General features: G+C 39.5%; 1 protein-coding gene across 3 annotated transcripts in view; it reads left to right on the top strand.

Annotated features, from left to right (window-relative positions):
• Positions 1-15,330, top strand: part of Cadps2 (calcium dependent secretion activator 2) — a 502,196-nt gene that overhangs the window by 320,249 nt on the left and 166,617 nt on the right. For all 3 annotated transcript variants that reach the window (XM_051151873.1, XM_051151874.1, XM_051151875.1), the window contains exon 9: positions 13,074-13,140. In XM_051151873.1, the coding sequence (XP_051007830.1) occupies positions 13,074-13,140 (67 nt within the window). The remainder of the gene's footprint in view (positions 1-13,073; positions 13,141-15,330) is intronic.

Raw genomic sequence — 15,330 nt, forward strand, 5'->3', positions numbered from 1 at the left:
TGTGTCTCATGGCCCAAAATCTGTTCATGCTCAGTTATGCACAGCATTGGCTGCAACTTGACTTTAGCGAGCAACTCTCAAGTTTTAAGCTCATTTCTAATAGAAATAAGCCATATTTTCAGCAGTGTCTTTATCAGCATTAACAGTTATTTTGTCATGCACTCTACCTGCTGGCCTCATTTGTTCAGTACTTGGACAGAAAAGCCCTTTGTTGCTGCCAAATAGATCTCAATGACTGTATATGTCATTTTTTAAAGCAGGTGGAGGTTAAATTTCTAGTGTCTCCTTGAGGTGTGTAGTCATTGAGTATACTGTGACTCTGGTGGGAAGGCATCTGTGGTGCTTCGGATTGAGGCTGTCTTCACTGGAGGGCATCTGTGGTGCTTGGATTGGAGCTGTCTTCACTGGAGGGGGGTTTAGAGCGCTGTGAGTCCTGACGCTCTCCTTGCCTGTGTTCACAGCATCTTTCCCATACTTTCTTTTTGCTTAGATCTCCTGTGTTAACTTCAATTTTAGGATAGCTTTCTGAAGCTAAAGCCATGAAATTATTCCCAATCGAAGTAAATACCGATTTTGTGGAAAATGCAAAGGCATTATGTTTTATTTTCATGTGGGTCATAAATACATTTTACCCAAAGTTCTCTCCTGACACAACTTCTGCCTTATGATTGTTCATAATGCCCAAGCTAGGAATAGCCCCTAGGAATTCATAGATACTTACAGAGCATGCGCCACATAATGACCCAGCGTGAGGAGGGGTGGTGGCTCAGATTGCACATGATCCCTGTATGAAAGGAGTTGATCGTTTTGTACAAGCAATGGACTTTAGAATCCATAGAAGCCGTAACGATGGGGGAAGCACCCTCATAGTACTCACACAGGACATAAATGTGCCTGGTTTTGTTGAGTGTATTTTGCAGGTTAACCTACAAAAAAGCATATTTGACCTGAAGAGATGAGAATAAGTAGGCATTGGGAAACTGTAACAGTAACTCATCTAAGGTAAATATTGGAAGCTGATGGAATTCTAAGAAGTGTCAGGCTCCTGGAGTAGGAAAGATGACATGCAAACAATTTGAGGAACAGCAAGAACCCAGAGTATTTGAACAAAGGGGTGCTCAGTGTGGAAGGGAGTGATGGGAAGCCACGCGCATCCAAACAGGGGCAGTGTTTACAAGTGGGAGCAACGCTCAGAATGTAAGAGCATGCCAGAGTAGGGTTAACACGAACCCAAGCAATGCTAGGTCTGGGGGCAGCTGATCAAAACCACTTAAACACAGGGGAGCATGGCAGAGATTGGCACACTGAAGCCAAGGTATAATGTCAGGGCTGGAAAACTCACCAGGGCATCTGCTGTTCAGCATCCCCAGGTCTTGAACCAGAACGCCACAGAACTTGGCTGCAGATAGGATTGGCCACAATGCATAAAAATGAGGTGCATAGTTTAGATAGAGCAAGGCTGTTAGGAAGGAAAGCTGTGAAGCACGCTGAGCCACAGAAGGGTTTCGAATAAATGACTTTGTAAACTAAGTCATGGAAATAGGAATCAACAGAGTCAGCCTAGGAAATTTCCAGAGCTCTCACGCCATGTCCTTGCTAACTGAGACCAGAAAGCAGTGTTGAAGGACGTTCAGGACTCCTGGATAATACATTTTAAAGCAAATCTTTTTCAGATACAAATCTTAATAGATTTCGAGCCAAGTTACAAGTGGGTAAGTGTCTAGTTCATTTTAAGCAGGATGTAAAAGCTCACTTGTGTACTTATATTTCTTAGGGCTTATTCATGGTTATCGTCCAACTCGTTCCCCATGAGTACGTTAGAGAGCCGGACTCCCACAACTCGATCCATGAAAAAGATTCTGAGCTTCCGAGGCCCAGTGCACACTATGGTCTCCTATCATCTTTCTCCGTGTCTCACTAACAGTGTCTGCTGTGGGCTTCTAGAAGTCTTACATTGCAGAGCATGTTTGGTTTCAAATAACTCAACGTCATGTTCACTTGTCCCCCAAACCTCTTCCTTTGTGTAGTGTCTCCGACAGCCCGCTAATCCAGGGCACCCTCGGTAGGACACACTGACTCCCAGGCTGTCTTCTCACTGATTTCATTGTCAGAGTGTGACTGTGAAAATTGGCATTTTATGTATCTATTTCGCTTAAACTTGTGAGTATGAAGAAGGCACCTCAATATCTCCATTTATTGAAAAGGAAACAACAGAAGCCTAAAAAATGTGATTACCTGTATTGTGTATAATGTTCAGCCATATTTGATCATTTTTCTTTATGGGAATATTGTGCCCTAAAGGGAAGTTATCATCAGTAGTAGTAAATGGAAAATAATTTCCATTGAAGTGTCCGGTATCTGGGAGCCTTTTTGTCATGTGCTGCATAATGTCTTTCCTTCAGAAAGATGCCACGCTGGGCCCCTAGGGACATTCAGATGTTCAGACCCATCACCCTCCTGGGGATGAAGGCATGTTTGCCTGGCTTAGTTGGGGAAGGCATACCCTCACCCCTTTAAACTATTTCTGAGACATTCTATAATGAATATGGACATCTCAGTAGCTTTTCTTAGAATAATAAGAAAGCAATAGAGCCTCTGGCTATGAAGGAATCATGCCTTTATGAAACATGTATTCTATGACAGAAAATATTAGGACAATACCATATTAATTAACTTTATTTAGACATTCTGTATTATACTTGGTTCATTCTATAATACACTTATTTCAACAATGCTGTCTATCATTAATACATACAAGTTTGTTCTAAATTTCAAGAAAATAGACATTAATATTATTTTTAAATAGTCACCTTTGAGAGGACATGGACCGTTAAAACTGTGCATTTGAATTTTTTTTCTGCTAATTGAGTTATAAAAGAATGTCATCAACCATTTAGCAAAGATAAATATTAGCATGCCATCTTCTTTTTAAGTTCTCTTATATGAAGACTGATCTGGAACTCCCTCTGCCAAACAAGCTGGCCTCCTATTCCCAGTCCTTCTGCCTCCTGCCTGACAGGGTTACAGGGTAAGGGCCACCACGTTTGCCTAAAAACTATCTCCATAGAGAAAGACTTCTCCAAGCAATTTGACTTAGACTGTTTGTCTTGTTGTTTAGATGTGAAAAAGTACATTTCTTGAAAATGGTGGTGCCATCTGAGGTTTATCTAGAAGAAGATAAAAATTCATGAAAAGAAGAGAAATGGCCTTGTACTGTTGATTCTACACAGAGTAAACCAGGCATACCGTCCATCCCTCTTGTCTGTCATTGTGCCTCCTGTTTACATGTCATGGAAGCTAAACTTTTTGCTCAACATTAGGAGTTACAGGTTTCCTCAGCCCTAACTGCTGTCCAGCTGTCAGGGACATTTGTTTGGTGAAGACCCTTTATTTTGTACTCTTTCCTGTTCAAATACAGAAAGTATTGGGGAAAAAAACTAGAATGTATTTACTTCTAGATTTCCTAATGATCAGATCACAGTGTTGTCTTGATTCAGCTTCTTTTCTCATCCTCAGCTGAAAACAAAGCAAAACAAAAAAAAAAAAAAAAAGGAAAAAGAGAAAGGCTTAATCTCGTGGCTTTAAATAAGAATTAAATAAGAGCAAGAGTGCAGTGTGAGGAAGAGTCCCTTTGTGCAAGAGGAGACAGTGCGGTGGGAGCGCGATGACGACTGCAAGTGCCTGAGGGCGTTTTGGTCCCCGTTGGTTTTCACATCGAATGCAATGGTGCCCACAGATAGCCTGTATTGTTGTCAGTTAAATGGGATCATGAGTGTCTGAAAGGTGTTTGAGAATGAAACCGAAAATCATTTTCACAAGTGGATGATTACTTCTGCCACATGTTAACCGAACTCCATCAGAGCGGCCCAGCTTTTTGAGCCTGCATTAATTGCTCTTTCAACCTTGACTGAGGTTTCTCTTTAAGAAAGCCCTTTCCAGGACTAAACTACTCTATATATTGATTTTTTTTCTTTCTGTATTTTTTCTTGAAAAAATGAAGCCTTGTAGAAGAAAAGCCTTTATTATTCAACATGTAGATTGATTGTCCTATTTCTTTGAATAGAAAGCTGGACTCATAAGTGATCTGCCCAAAGTAACAGTGCTTTTCTCCCCCAAGAACTGCGTAATTCTCATCTTCTGTATACAATTATGTTTTTCAAATATTCATTAGTGATGATTTTTCCTCACAAAGTAAAACCATGAACTCTCACAGCATGGACTCTATGCAAATAAATTGTCATATTCTCCTTCCCATTAGAACTGTATGCCACCATTCTAATTGAAACTAAACTACAACATTTAGTAATATGTTTGGAGAATTCCTTTTTGTTGAAAGCGTTCTTTAAACAATCTTCAAGTTAGAAAGATTTTATGAAGTGTTTTTAAAGTGGTTGGTTAAATGAGACCTTTCTCTTCTACCTCGAACCTGGTGTGTACAGTATTCGCTGTGCCCTTACTATTACTGGGAAAACACACAGCTCATGTGTACTATGCGAAAGGATGAGTTAAATCTCAATTCTTAAGAGTGATAAGGAAATGAGTTCTTCAGATTTCATTAACTTTTTTGATTATATGTATATCAGCACGAAATATATTGTATTTATAGAAAATGCCTAATTTATTAGTAAAATGTATTTCTAAGCATATTGGCTTAAAGGAAGATAATTCACAGAATGTTGAATTTTAATTTATCTTTTTAAGTAGATAGTCAAAGGATATTGCACAAAACAGCATTTTAAATACTTTTCTGTCAGTGATGATAGAAAATAAAGTCAGCTGAGCAGTTACTCCAACCATTGTCTTGTTTAAAGCTTATTTTTTTTAACTGAACTTCACGTTATTGTGTAAATCTGTTATATCAGTTTATTGATACTAGAATACATACACGTAATGATTGCCATATGTCTAAAGACACTTTTCTTCCTGTTGCCCTTGGACATTCTGAGGGCTTTGGTAAAGACTGTATTGATTCATAAAGCTAAACTTTGAGAAGTAGCCATGGCACAGCTTTCATATTTCACCTGCTGTATTAACAGATGACTTTTTAAAACAACATTGCTTCCAAAGTGCTTGTGCATTATTTAATGAGATACTCCAAGGACCAGGTGAAACCGTTGATTTTTCTTTAAGGTTAAAAATATGCTGCATACCTTATGGGTAGAAGTCATTGTATCTTGATCTTGACAACGAGAGAGAGAGAGAGAGAGAGAGAGAGAGAGAGAGAGAGAGAGAGAGAGAGAGAGAGAGAGAGAGAGAGAGAGAGAGAGAGAGAGAGAGAGAGAGAGAGAGAGAGATGAAGTGGACAAATGCCATTATCATTTCCTTTTCATTTTAAACTTTCCTTTAGCCGAATATTTTTTAAAATTTGGACGCTGGCATTCTAGGTCTATGACCTCATGGGGTGATTGAATACACAAAAGTAAACATCATTGGCCAGGAAACATTAGGATTACTTTAGTTGCATTCCGCATTGCCTCTTGACAGGGGTTCATGTTTCTGGGGAGGGGGCGGGAGAATCATGCTTTCCACGAGAAACCTCCCTCACTGAGGCAGTGGGACTAAGCTCTGCTTGCTGAGCCTGCCTTATGAAACCAAAGGCTCCCAGGCTGTATGCCCATGTCTTGCACCCCAGTGTCGAGCTGCTGGCTTCTTTGCTACCTAATCCAGTGTAAGACGAGAAGGTTTTAAAGTTAAGCAGACTATTTTTTATTCAAAGAGAGCAACTTCTGAATACTTTAGTTGTGTGTATTGATGAAGCAAATACCTTTAAATAGTATCTGAACGGTCAATTTCAAGTAATCTGTTATGCTCTAGTCATGAGAGCGCTGTGGTGGCCTGGAAACATTTCAATGCAAAAAGCTGTGTGTTTGGTATTAGCTCTGGCAATGTGTAAGAAGATGAGCAACAGAGCATCTCCTTTGAACCATCTTAAATAATTCTTGGAACCTTTTCCCTAAGGCCATATGCTGAGGGAAGGAGAGCATGAAACATAACCATGAAAACTCCTTTAATTTGTATTTTGTTGAAATATTTTGAAAAAATTAAAAAAAAATTTTTATTTAAAGCCGAATTCCACAGCTGTTGAAAATGAGTAACCTGGGCCACTAAAATAAATAAATAAATAGCTTTTATTTTTTAAGTAAAGTAGAAGAATCCACAGTGCTCATCAGCGAACACGTATGTCATGCTAAGTGGAACTTATTTTTTGAGCAGCATTGTAAATCACCACCAAGATAAAAAAGTATATTCCCAGTTTTGACAAGTATTTTTGGCAGGTCTGATTTTTCATACTCTTAAAAAACAACTTTATTATTGAGTTTGGAAGTCAGTGAAGGGTGGGCAAGTTTCAAAACACTAAGGAAGACTCCGGCCTCAGAGACAGCCCGGGACACATCCTCAGTGGCTGTGTAACCTCTGCCCTTCAGCATGAGCAACAGCTCTGCTGGTAGCCCTGCACCTTGCTTCTTAAAGCAACAAGACACCCCCTTATTCAGAATTCAGATGACAAGAGGAAATGTAAGCTTGATTTTTCAAATATCCTACTGTTTTAAAACACAAATAAACAACAATAAAATAGTTTTCAAGGAGCTAATTAAGGATATTGTCATCCATTGCATATGAAGTAGTTACATTTCTCAGCCAAATTTTTGTTGAACAGTGTTAGGAGTTATAATTGATGTTTCTAGAAGTGAACCCAAGATGCCCTGAGGCCTTTTCATAATCATTAAAGAAATACCAAATTGTCTTTTACCATTATCTGAAGTCAAGTCGTTTATTGTGTGCAATGTCCCTAAAGATTAGTATCGATATGTTATAGTCTCTCTGGAGAGGATAACTCACTGTTCAGTAACTAAGGACTATCTCAACATTAATATGTATGTCATCACACATGCTATCTATTAAAACAATTTCAGAGTAAATTTTTCACATTTTCCAAAAATTAAAAAAAATCTTTTGGCATTTAGATACCATAAAAGAAATAATGTGCAACTTCACATTAAACATTTGGGGGGAAAAATGAGTAAGTGGCAGGACGGTGATTCCGTAGCCACCCTAGGCCTTCAGATGGTTTGAGAGAAGGTGTTGTGACTTTTCTTTTCTGATCCGTAGATTGCCTGGTGATTATATAATCCTAATTTACGCTCCTTTCCCTCACTCCTCCATACTCCACAACTTTTCCAAGTAATTCCAGCTCCTGTCTGTAATGAGTGTAGACACTTCTAAATTTTAAATATCACAAGGGCCTTGAAAACTGAAGACCTGGTTTGGCTAGGAGTTGCCCCCCCCCCCACCCTGTGCTGGCGACAGAGGCAAAGGCCTTCGTATGAGGACAGGTGTCTGCGGGGTCAGATGCCCACACACCCTGAGTGCTTCCCAACAGTAACTTTGATGGTTGCAGAAGTTAGGTGCGTTCTCACTCATTGCCACTGGAATTGCATCATACTGTAGTCACGTTGGGAAAACAGTCTGGCAGTTTCTCACACAACTAAGCACATACTTTCAATATGGTGCAGCAATCTAGTTTCTGGACACTAGACATAAGAAACCAAAACGTGTAAACACAAAAGACCTATGCACAAATGTTCATGCACGGTACCTTTGTGTTTCATAAGCACACAACTCCCACACATGCCAACTCGTAAATGCATTCATACAGTGGAGTATACTGCAGGGCAACAAATGGTAACAGGATCCTGGCATACACATAAGAAGGATGAACCCCACACATATTCTTCTAAATGAAGGAGCTTGGACTCTGATGGGCAGGAGAAAACTTAACATTCCACAAATTGATTGTAGTAGTGGCCACAAGATGGTCACTTTCTAATCAATACTTTTATCGCTCCTTTTAATGTCAGCCTAGTCGTTTTTTACTATGTGAGTTTAAAGCTTTCATTTTGAACTGTATTGGAAAAAGGTTTCTCTTCATTCATTTCTTACTTTTAAATGCGTTCCTTACAAAAAGAAGACTCTCTTCTTGTGCCAGTGGAGAGGCAGCAAGGCCTTGGAAATCAGTCACAAAGCCATGCTTATAGTGAAAACAAGGCACGTGTAAATTTTAACATTTTTATCCATTATGCATATATTTTCTGATGTGTTGTATTCATTTCCATTTTATATTAAAAAATCTATTTGACTAATATGAAATGTTTACAATGACAAAATAATGTGTGGGCTTTGCACAGTGTTTATAACAGTCCATTGCGGGTAACCCTTTGTTGACTGTTAATTCATATTTTTATGTATAGAGCTCATCAAGTTCTTAAAGCCATTTCATTTCTTAATGTGTTTGGCCAGTTGTCACTCACTGTATGTGTTTGAGCAAATTATCATACGGCAGGATCTCAAACACTTCAAGGTCTAAATTCCAAATATGTGGCCTCTAGCACCCACTTTCTTTCATTCTTTCCATTTATAACATCGGACCCTCGTCTCCAAATGCTGCATGTCTGTCTGTCTGTCTGTCTGTCTGTCTGTCTGTCTGCCTGCCTGCCTGCCTGTCTGCAGGGAAACTGGAGGTCGCCCTTCTGAATTCGTTGGTTCATCATTTTGCGGTATGTTCAGCTGGCTGGTTCTTCCTCACCAAGAACCTGCACTGTCAGAGCGCTCATATGAATTTGCATGCGGTAACCAGGGTTCCTCTCACTTGCGTGTGACCCTTCTGCCCAGCGCTCTGCACCATGAGAGGATTTGAGAGAGCTGGGAAGCAGGCTGCGGTCACAGGCAGGGCTTATTCCCGGTGCCCTCGGTGGCGGTGGCGGCTCCGGAGCTGCTGTAAACTACGCATCCTGCTAGTGCCCTGTGATACAGAGCATCTATCATGGCCACAGTGGCAAGCTCCGCGGGTCACTGTTGTTAACCCTGTAACAGAAATGTGGTATGTGCATTTCAGGAGAGGAAAATTATATAGAAAAGACAGAAAGAGCAGCTGAACACCTATCACCACAACCACAGAAGAGAAATTAGAGGCTAAAAGGAAGGGCGTTTAGGAGACCTTGGGAGGAAACCGCAAGCAGGTGAGAACAGGAATAGTAGCCGCCATCCGCACCAGGCCCTAAATGAGTCCACATTATATCCACAAACACATGAAATGGTCTCAGCTACATCACAACTGTCAGGGCAAACTCAACACAATTACCACATGTGCCTGAAAACAAACAAATACTTGATTGCTCTATCTGGTGATACTTCCGGTGCAAGAGCCCAGTTGTTTTTTAACTTTAGTAGCTCCTTTGTTATTTATCCTAATTCCAATATTACAGAAAACAGAAGACTAAAGAAACTTGTCTGCCATAATTTCGTTCCTCAGGTAATATGGTCATTAATAATTAGAATATTCATTTCATGTCTGTTTTTTGAAATTTTACATCACCAAGTATGGGTATAATATTAAATCCTCACTCTTTTCATATAAAATTATATACGAAAATTTTTATTACTTTTATTAACTTTAGTTATAATTTTAGTGGTAAAAGATTTTCCCCATGATTATGCCATGCATTTAGTAAATGTGTCCCTTACCCTTGAGCATTTGCCACCAATTTCTGTAATAAAAATGGCACTATGCCATGTGTCCTTGTAAGCATACATTTTTATGTGTGAATCTACTTATTACCTGTGTGACTCCATAATAAAAAGTTAGGCATGTTACATTTTGTCATGCTGTTTCTCAGGAGAAGGGCTTTTTGCTATGCTTCCACTGGTAACAAAGACAGTGTCCGCTCATTCACAACACCTTCATGGGCATGCCACACTAGTATATTTTTAAGAAAGAAAAAATATATTCTCTTTGTTTTATAAAAGGAGGGTCACAAGACATAAGCTAAAATTTCACCTTTAAACATTCATATAAACTCTAATATGTGACATTCTTTATTACTTAGGATTGTACACAGATTAAGTTCAATTTGAATAACCTTTATGCTGGTAAGCTACTTTTATTTTTTTCCTCACTTATTCATTTATTTACTTTACATCCGGATCATTGCCCGCTCCTTCCTCTCCTCCCAGCCCCCGAATTCCCACCCTCTTTCCCTACCTCCCTCTCCTACTCCTCAGAAAAGGGGACCCTCCCCCACAAACCCACCTAAGTACACAAAGTCGTATCAGGACTGAGTGTACCTTTTCCCCTGTGCCCTGGCAAGGCAGCCCCTCCAGGAGGACATGAACAAAAGCAGGCAACAGAGTCCATGTCAGAGACAGCCCCACTCCCCTTACTAGAGGACCCACATGATGTAACCCATCAGCTACATCTTTGTAGGGGGACTTGGTCCAGTCTATGTATGGTCTTTGGTTGGTGTCTCACTCTCCATAAGCCCCTCTGGGCCCTGATTAGTTGGCTCTGTTGATTTTTTTGTGAATCTCCTGTTCTCTCCCTTCTGTCTATACACACACACACACACACACACACACACACACACACACACACACACACACACACACTTCCACAAGGTTCCCTGTGTTCTGCCCAATGTTTGGCTGTGAGTCTCAGCAGATCCACTACTGGATGGAGCCTCTCAGAGGACAGCTAGGCTGGGTTCCTGTCTGCAAGCATAGCAGTTTCATTAGTAGTGTCAGAGGTTGACTGTCTCCCATGGGGTGGGTCTCAGGTTCAGACAGGCATAAATTGGACATTCCCTCAATCTCTTCTCTATCTTTATCCCTCCACATCTTGTAGGAAGGGTAAATTTTGGGTTGAAGTTTTGTGGGTGGGTTGGTGTTCCCCTCCCTCCACTAGGTCCTATCTGGTTAGAGGGTGTCCTCTTCAGTCTTCATGACCCCTGCTACTAGGAGTCTCAGCTAGATTCACCCTCATATTTTCCAAGGAGCCTACTTTGTTGTAGGCCTCCATCTTGTCTCAGAGTTGTCTCACAGTTTCTTTTTCCTCTGCAGGCCCTCTGTCCTCCTGCCCTCACTCTCCCCAGGTCTGGTCTCCACCCTCATTTCATTCTGTGCCCCGTCTCCTACGCTGTTCTGTCTCTTCAGTTGCTTCTGCTGTCTATTTCCTGTTCTAAGTGAGATTTAAGCATCCTCTCTTGAGCCCTACTTGTTACCTTCTTTGGGTCCGGTAGATTGTAGCATAATTATCTTGTACTTTATGGCTAATATCCACTTACAAGTGAGTATGTACCATGCCTGTCTTTCTCGGTTTGGGTTCCTGGACTCAGAATATTTTCTAACTCCATCCATTTGCCTGCAAATTGTATGATGTCTTTTTAATAGCTGAATAGCATTCCACTGTGCACATGTACACATTTTCTTTATCCATTCTTCAGTTGAGGGATATCTAGGTTGTGTCTAGTTTCTGGATATTATGAATAAAGCTGTTATGAACAGAGTTGAGCAAGTTTCCTAATGGTATGGTGGAGCATCTTTTGGAGATATGCCAAGGAATGGTATAGGGGGGTCTTGACGTAGAACTACTCCCAATGTTTAGAGAAAATGCCAACTTGAGTTCCAAAGTGGTTGTACAGATTAGCACTCCCACCAGCAATGGAGGACGGTTCCCCTTTCTCCACATCCTTGCCAGCATGAGCTGTCACTTGAGTTTTGGATCTTAGCCATTCTGAGGGGTGTAAGATGGAATTTCAGAGTCATTTTTATTTGCATTTCCCTGATGGCTAAGGATGCTGAGCACTTCTAAGCTTCTACTTTCAAACTAAAATTGTGATTAAGATTTGAAAAAATTACTTTTAATATAATACCTGGCTGGACAGTGGTGTTGGACACCTTTAATCCCAGTACTTAAGAGGCAGAGGCAAGCAGATCTCTGTGAATTCAAGGCCAGCCTAATCTACAATAAGAGCTCAGAACAGCCAAGCCTACATAGAAAAAGCCCTGTCTTGAAAAACAAAGAAAGAAACAAACAAGCAAAGCAAAAGTAAAAAAAAAAAATTCTGCATTTACACTATCGTTGCATGATATGTTTTCATAATAATTCACCACCATGAGCTAACTAGTTTTTTTATTTTTTCCTTTTATCCATGGATACTACAGCATATCCTTTATATATTAATTAAGAGCAGAACTTCTGTCCTCAGGACTGGGCCGATAGTCCAGTAGGTAAAGTGGCTAGAACACATGTAAAAACACTGAGCATGATTTCACATTATTTAAATCCCAGGAATGATAAGGCAGAGACAGGTAGATGCCCAGGGCTTACTGGCCAGCCAGCCTTGCTTCCTCAGCAAGCTTCAAGCCAGTGAGAGACCCTGGGCGCAAGAAACAAGAAGGAATAGCATCTGAGGACCAACCCCCGAGGTTCATCTCTGGACTCCACATGAATACTCTCACACAAGAAGATGTGCATGTACTTCCACACACATATGCACACATACAACAAGGGAGTTCTATTCAAATGAGTGACCAGGTTAATCATTTCAGTTTAGATTACAGATATCATGCAAAGTTGAAGGGCATAGCTGAAATAAGGCTAAACTAAATAATGTTGCCTTTGTTATTAGCTGAGTTTCATAGTGGAAAAAAAATGTTCAGTGGAGATCTTCCATAAGCCACATAAATCTCAAAATGACAGAGCTGGCAGGGAACTTGGAAATCAGGACACCTAGTGTTGTCCTCTAGTAGACAAAGAAATGGAAATGGATATTGGTGCAGACATATCACAAGGTCACCCAGCTGGACGGTCACCTTTTACCCTGGGTTCTTGGCTCTGTGTCCACCTGCCTCTCAGGCCACACTCAGGAGCCCCAGCCATCATCTGAGCACTCACCGAAGAACTCAGGACAAGGCCCTTCACCCAGAGCTCCTGTAGCTCCTAAGAAACATGTGTGAAGATGAAATTCCAACTGGTTCCTTGATTATCCTTTCTAACTCCTACTTTCTTCAATTTGTAGTAAGGACTGACAGATTGTAAGCCACATAAATCAATTCCCTTTCAGGAATCGAGAAACAGCGAAGTCATCTTGTAACACAGAAGCTGCATGTTGTCTCTGATTTCAGATAAACTAAACTTTGCCTTTAGCAGGCTGTTCTCATAAATACCTGTGGAAGACGTACAGCGACGGGGAACTGCACCGTCATTTATGTACTCTTTTGCTTGCGTTTCTTACCAGATACCTGTATGCCCTTGGACAGAAGGTTTGGAAAAGGTGGAAAAAGCGTTACTTTGTTCTCGTTCAGGTCAGTCATTTATTTTCCTGTTAAGTAATTGTTCTCTGACAGTGACTCGCACACTGTTATTTGTTTGTGTCATATCTCTTTCTAATAATTCCTGAATTAGAAGTTGAAAGTGAGAAAGATTTTAAATAATTCATCTGAAATTAATGAAGTAGTGAATTAATTATGTGCCAGCACAAGTAACATTTCTGTATTAAACAACAACCCAAGCAGCTGATAATCAAATGACTGACATTCTGTGCTTTTGTACATTCCTTTATTGTCCGGTATACTAGAATGCAGCCATTTTCCTTTGTTGGCCTCTGTGTTCAAATAGTTGTAGTATCAAATTCAACAGTCATTGCAAAGTGCCACTGTGAAGTCAGTGTGGAAGAGGATAATAATAATAATAATAATAATAATAATAATAATAATAATAATAATAATAATAATAATAATAATAAAGCAATTGCATTGGTAGTCAAGGCTTCTTAAAAGGATCTAAAGGATGCTACGACAACCCCTTGAAAACTTTACCTGCAGCATCCAAATAGTGTGCAAATAAGCTATGGTCCACTCACTCCCTCACTTTATATGAATAAGTCATGCCTGTTATGTGGTAATATAAATGTGCTTTTAAATCAATTTGTTCACTCTATTTGTCAGTGATTGGATTCTGAATATAGATTATTGGAATATGTGCTCATCTGACCTTTTAAAATCATAAGCAACCTTTGGTCACAGAACATAATCATTAAGCTCCAGTTACATTAAAGCACAGCTTTTAAAATAGACATTTCATTCCAGGATAAATCAAACTATTTCGTTCTCAGTGGAAATGTATGAAAAGAGAGTCAGTCACTCTTGGAATCCTAACACAGAATAGCCTATAAAATCTTATTGATTCCTGCCGCACATTAGGCAAGCTTAACTGGGCCAGATCAGAATGATGTGAGGAGATTCCAGTGGAGGAAAATTCTCATTTGCTGATTTCCAGAGAGGGAGTCATCCTTTAGTTGCTAGAAAAAATTAGTTTATTGATGCCCTGTAGTATCATGTTATCTTTATGAAAAGCATTAAAATTCAGTCAAAAGCAGTTGTAGCTGTGACAGATCACCAGTCGATTTTATTCTTGGCTAAAGTGTAAACACTTCTTGCATGTGTGGCTTAGAGTAATACTAAAATGTGTGCATATGTGTGTGCATATGTGTATACACTCACACACGCATGCACATGTACATTTGGTCTAAAGTGTACATCGTTGCTTTGAGTAGTGTTCTCTGCTTCCATTTCTCAGTGCTCCATCCTCCCAGACCATACCTATTAAATATCTTCTACAGTTTTCCTGTTGTGCCTTTACACTGGCACAAAAATGTAAATATATCTGTGAAGAATTTCTAATATAAATTCTTCTGTATATTCTAATTGTATTTTTATTATAGATGTCTCTTCTGTATATTCTAATTGTATTTTTATTATAGATATCTCATCCGCGATAGCTGCACAGGGTTATCCTTGTGATTTGCCTTTGCTGCATCCTTTGGAAGCATCCTCCTGACTTCTCAGGGAAACAAAGCTCCTCTTTCAGCTGTGCTTCATAGATTTATATAGAATCTCGTGTAATTCCATAATCGCAATAGGTGATGTGGGGTTATACTACTTTTGAGCAAACAAAACTAGCTCTCGGAGTTTCACTGGTGGAAATACGTGTGAAAAATACAAAAATGTGTTTTAAAGAATGAGCAGATAGCATTTTCTACTCTGAGGACGTCTAAAAGTTTCCAGTGTATTTATTGGTTCAATATGATAATTTAGCTTCTAGAAACTGGCTTTGAAAAGTTAAACGTTGACCTCGTGCTTTGTGCCCTGGGAAGGCTTAACATGATGGTTATTACCTAGCTTATTTTCTTGTGAATGGTCACACGAATCAGCAATTTTAACAAGAACTTATATACTTTCATTATCATTTATTAGAATTTATAACTAGAACGAATTAGGATATTTCAAATTCATGAAGTGATTTGTTCTTGAGGGACATTATATGTAGAACTAAGTTTTCCAGATAACTAAAATGCATGTTTTATTTTAAAAGAAAAAAACCAATTTGCATCAAAGTAGATACCTGCTCCTTAATTTAAATTTAAGAAAAATTCTACCAAACTTGAATTAATTTGAATTGATTATACTTGTTATATATCATAGATAGATGATAGA

Source organism: Acomys russatus, chromosome 10, assembly GCF_903995435.1.
Source record: "Acomys russatus chromosome 10, mAcoRus1.1, whole genome shotgun sequence".
In the NCBI taxonomy this organism is placed as follows: domain Eukaryota; kingdom Metazoa; phylum Chordata; class Mammalia; order Rodentia; family Muridae; genus Acomys; species Acomys russatus.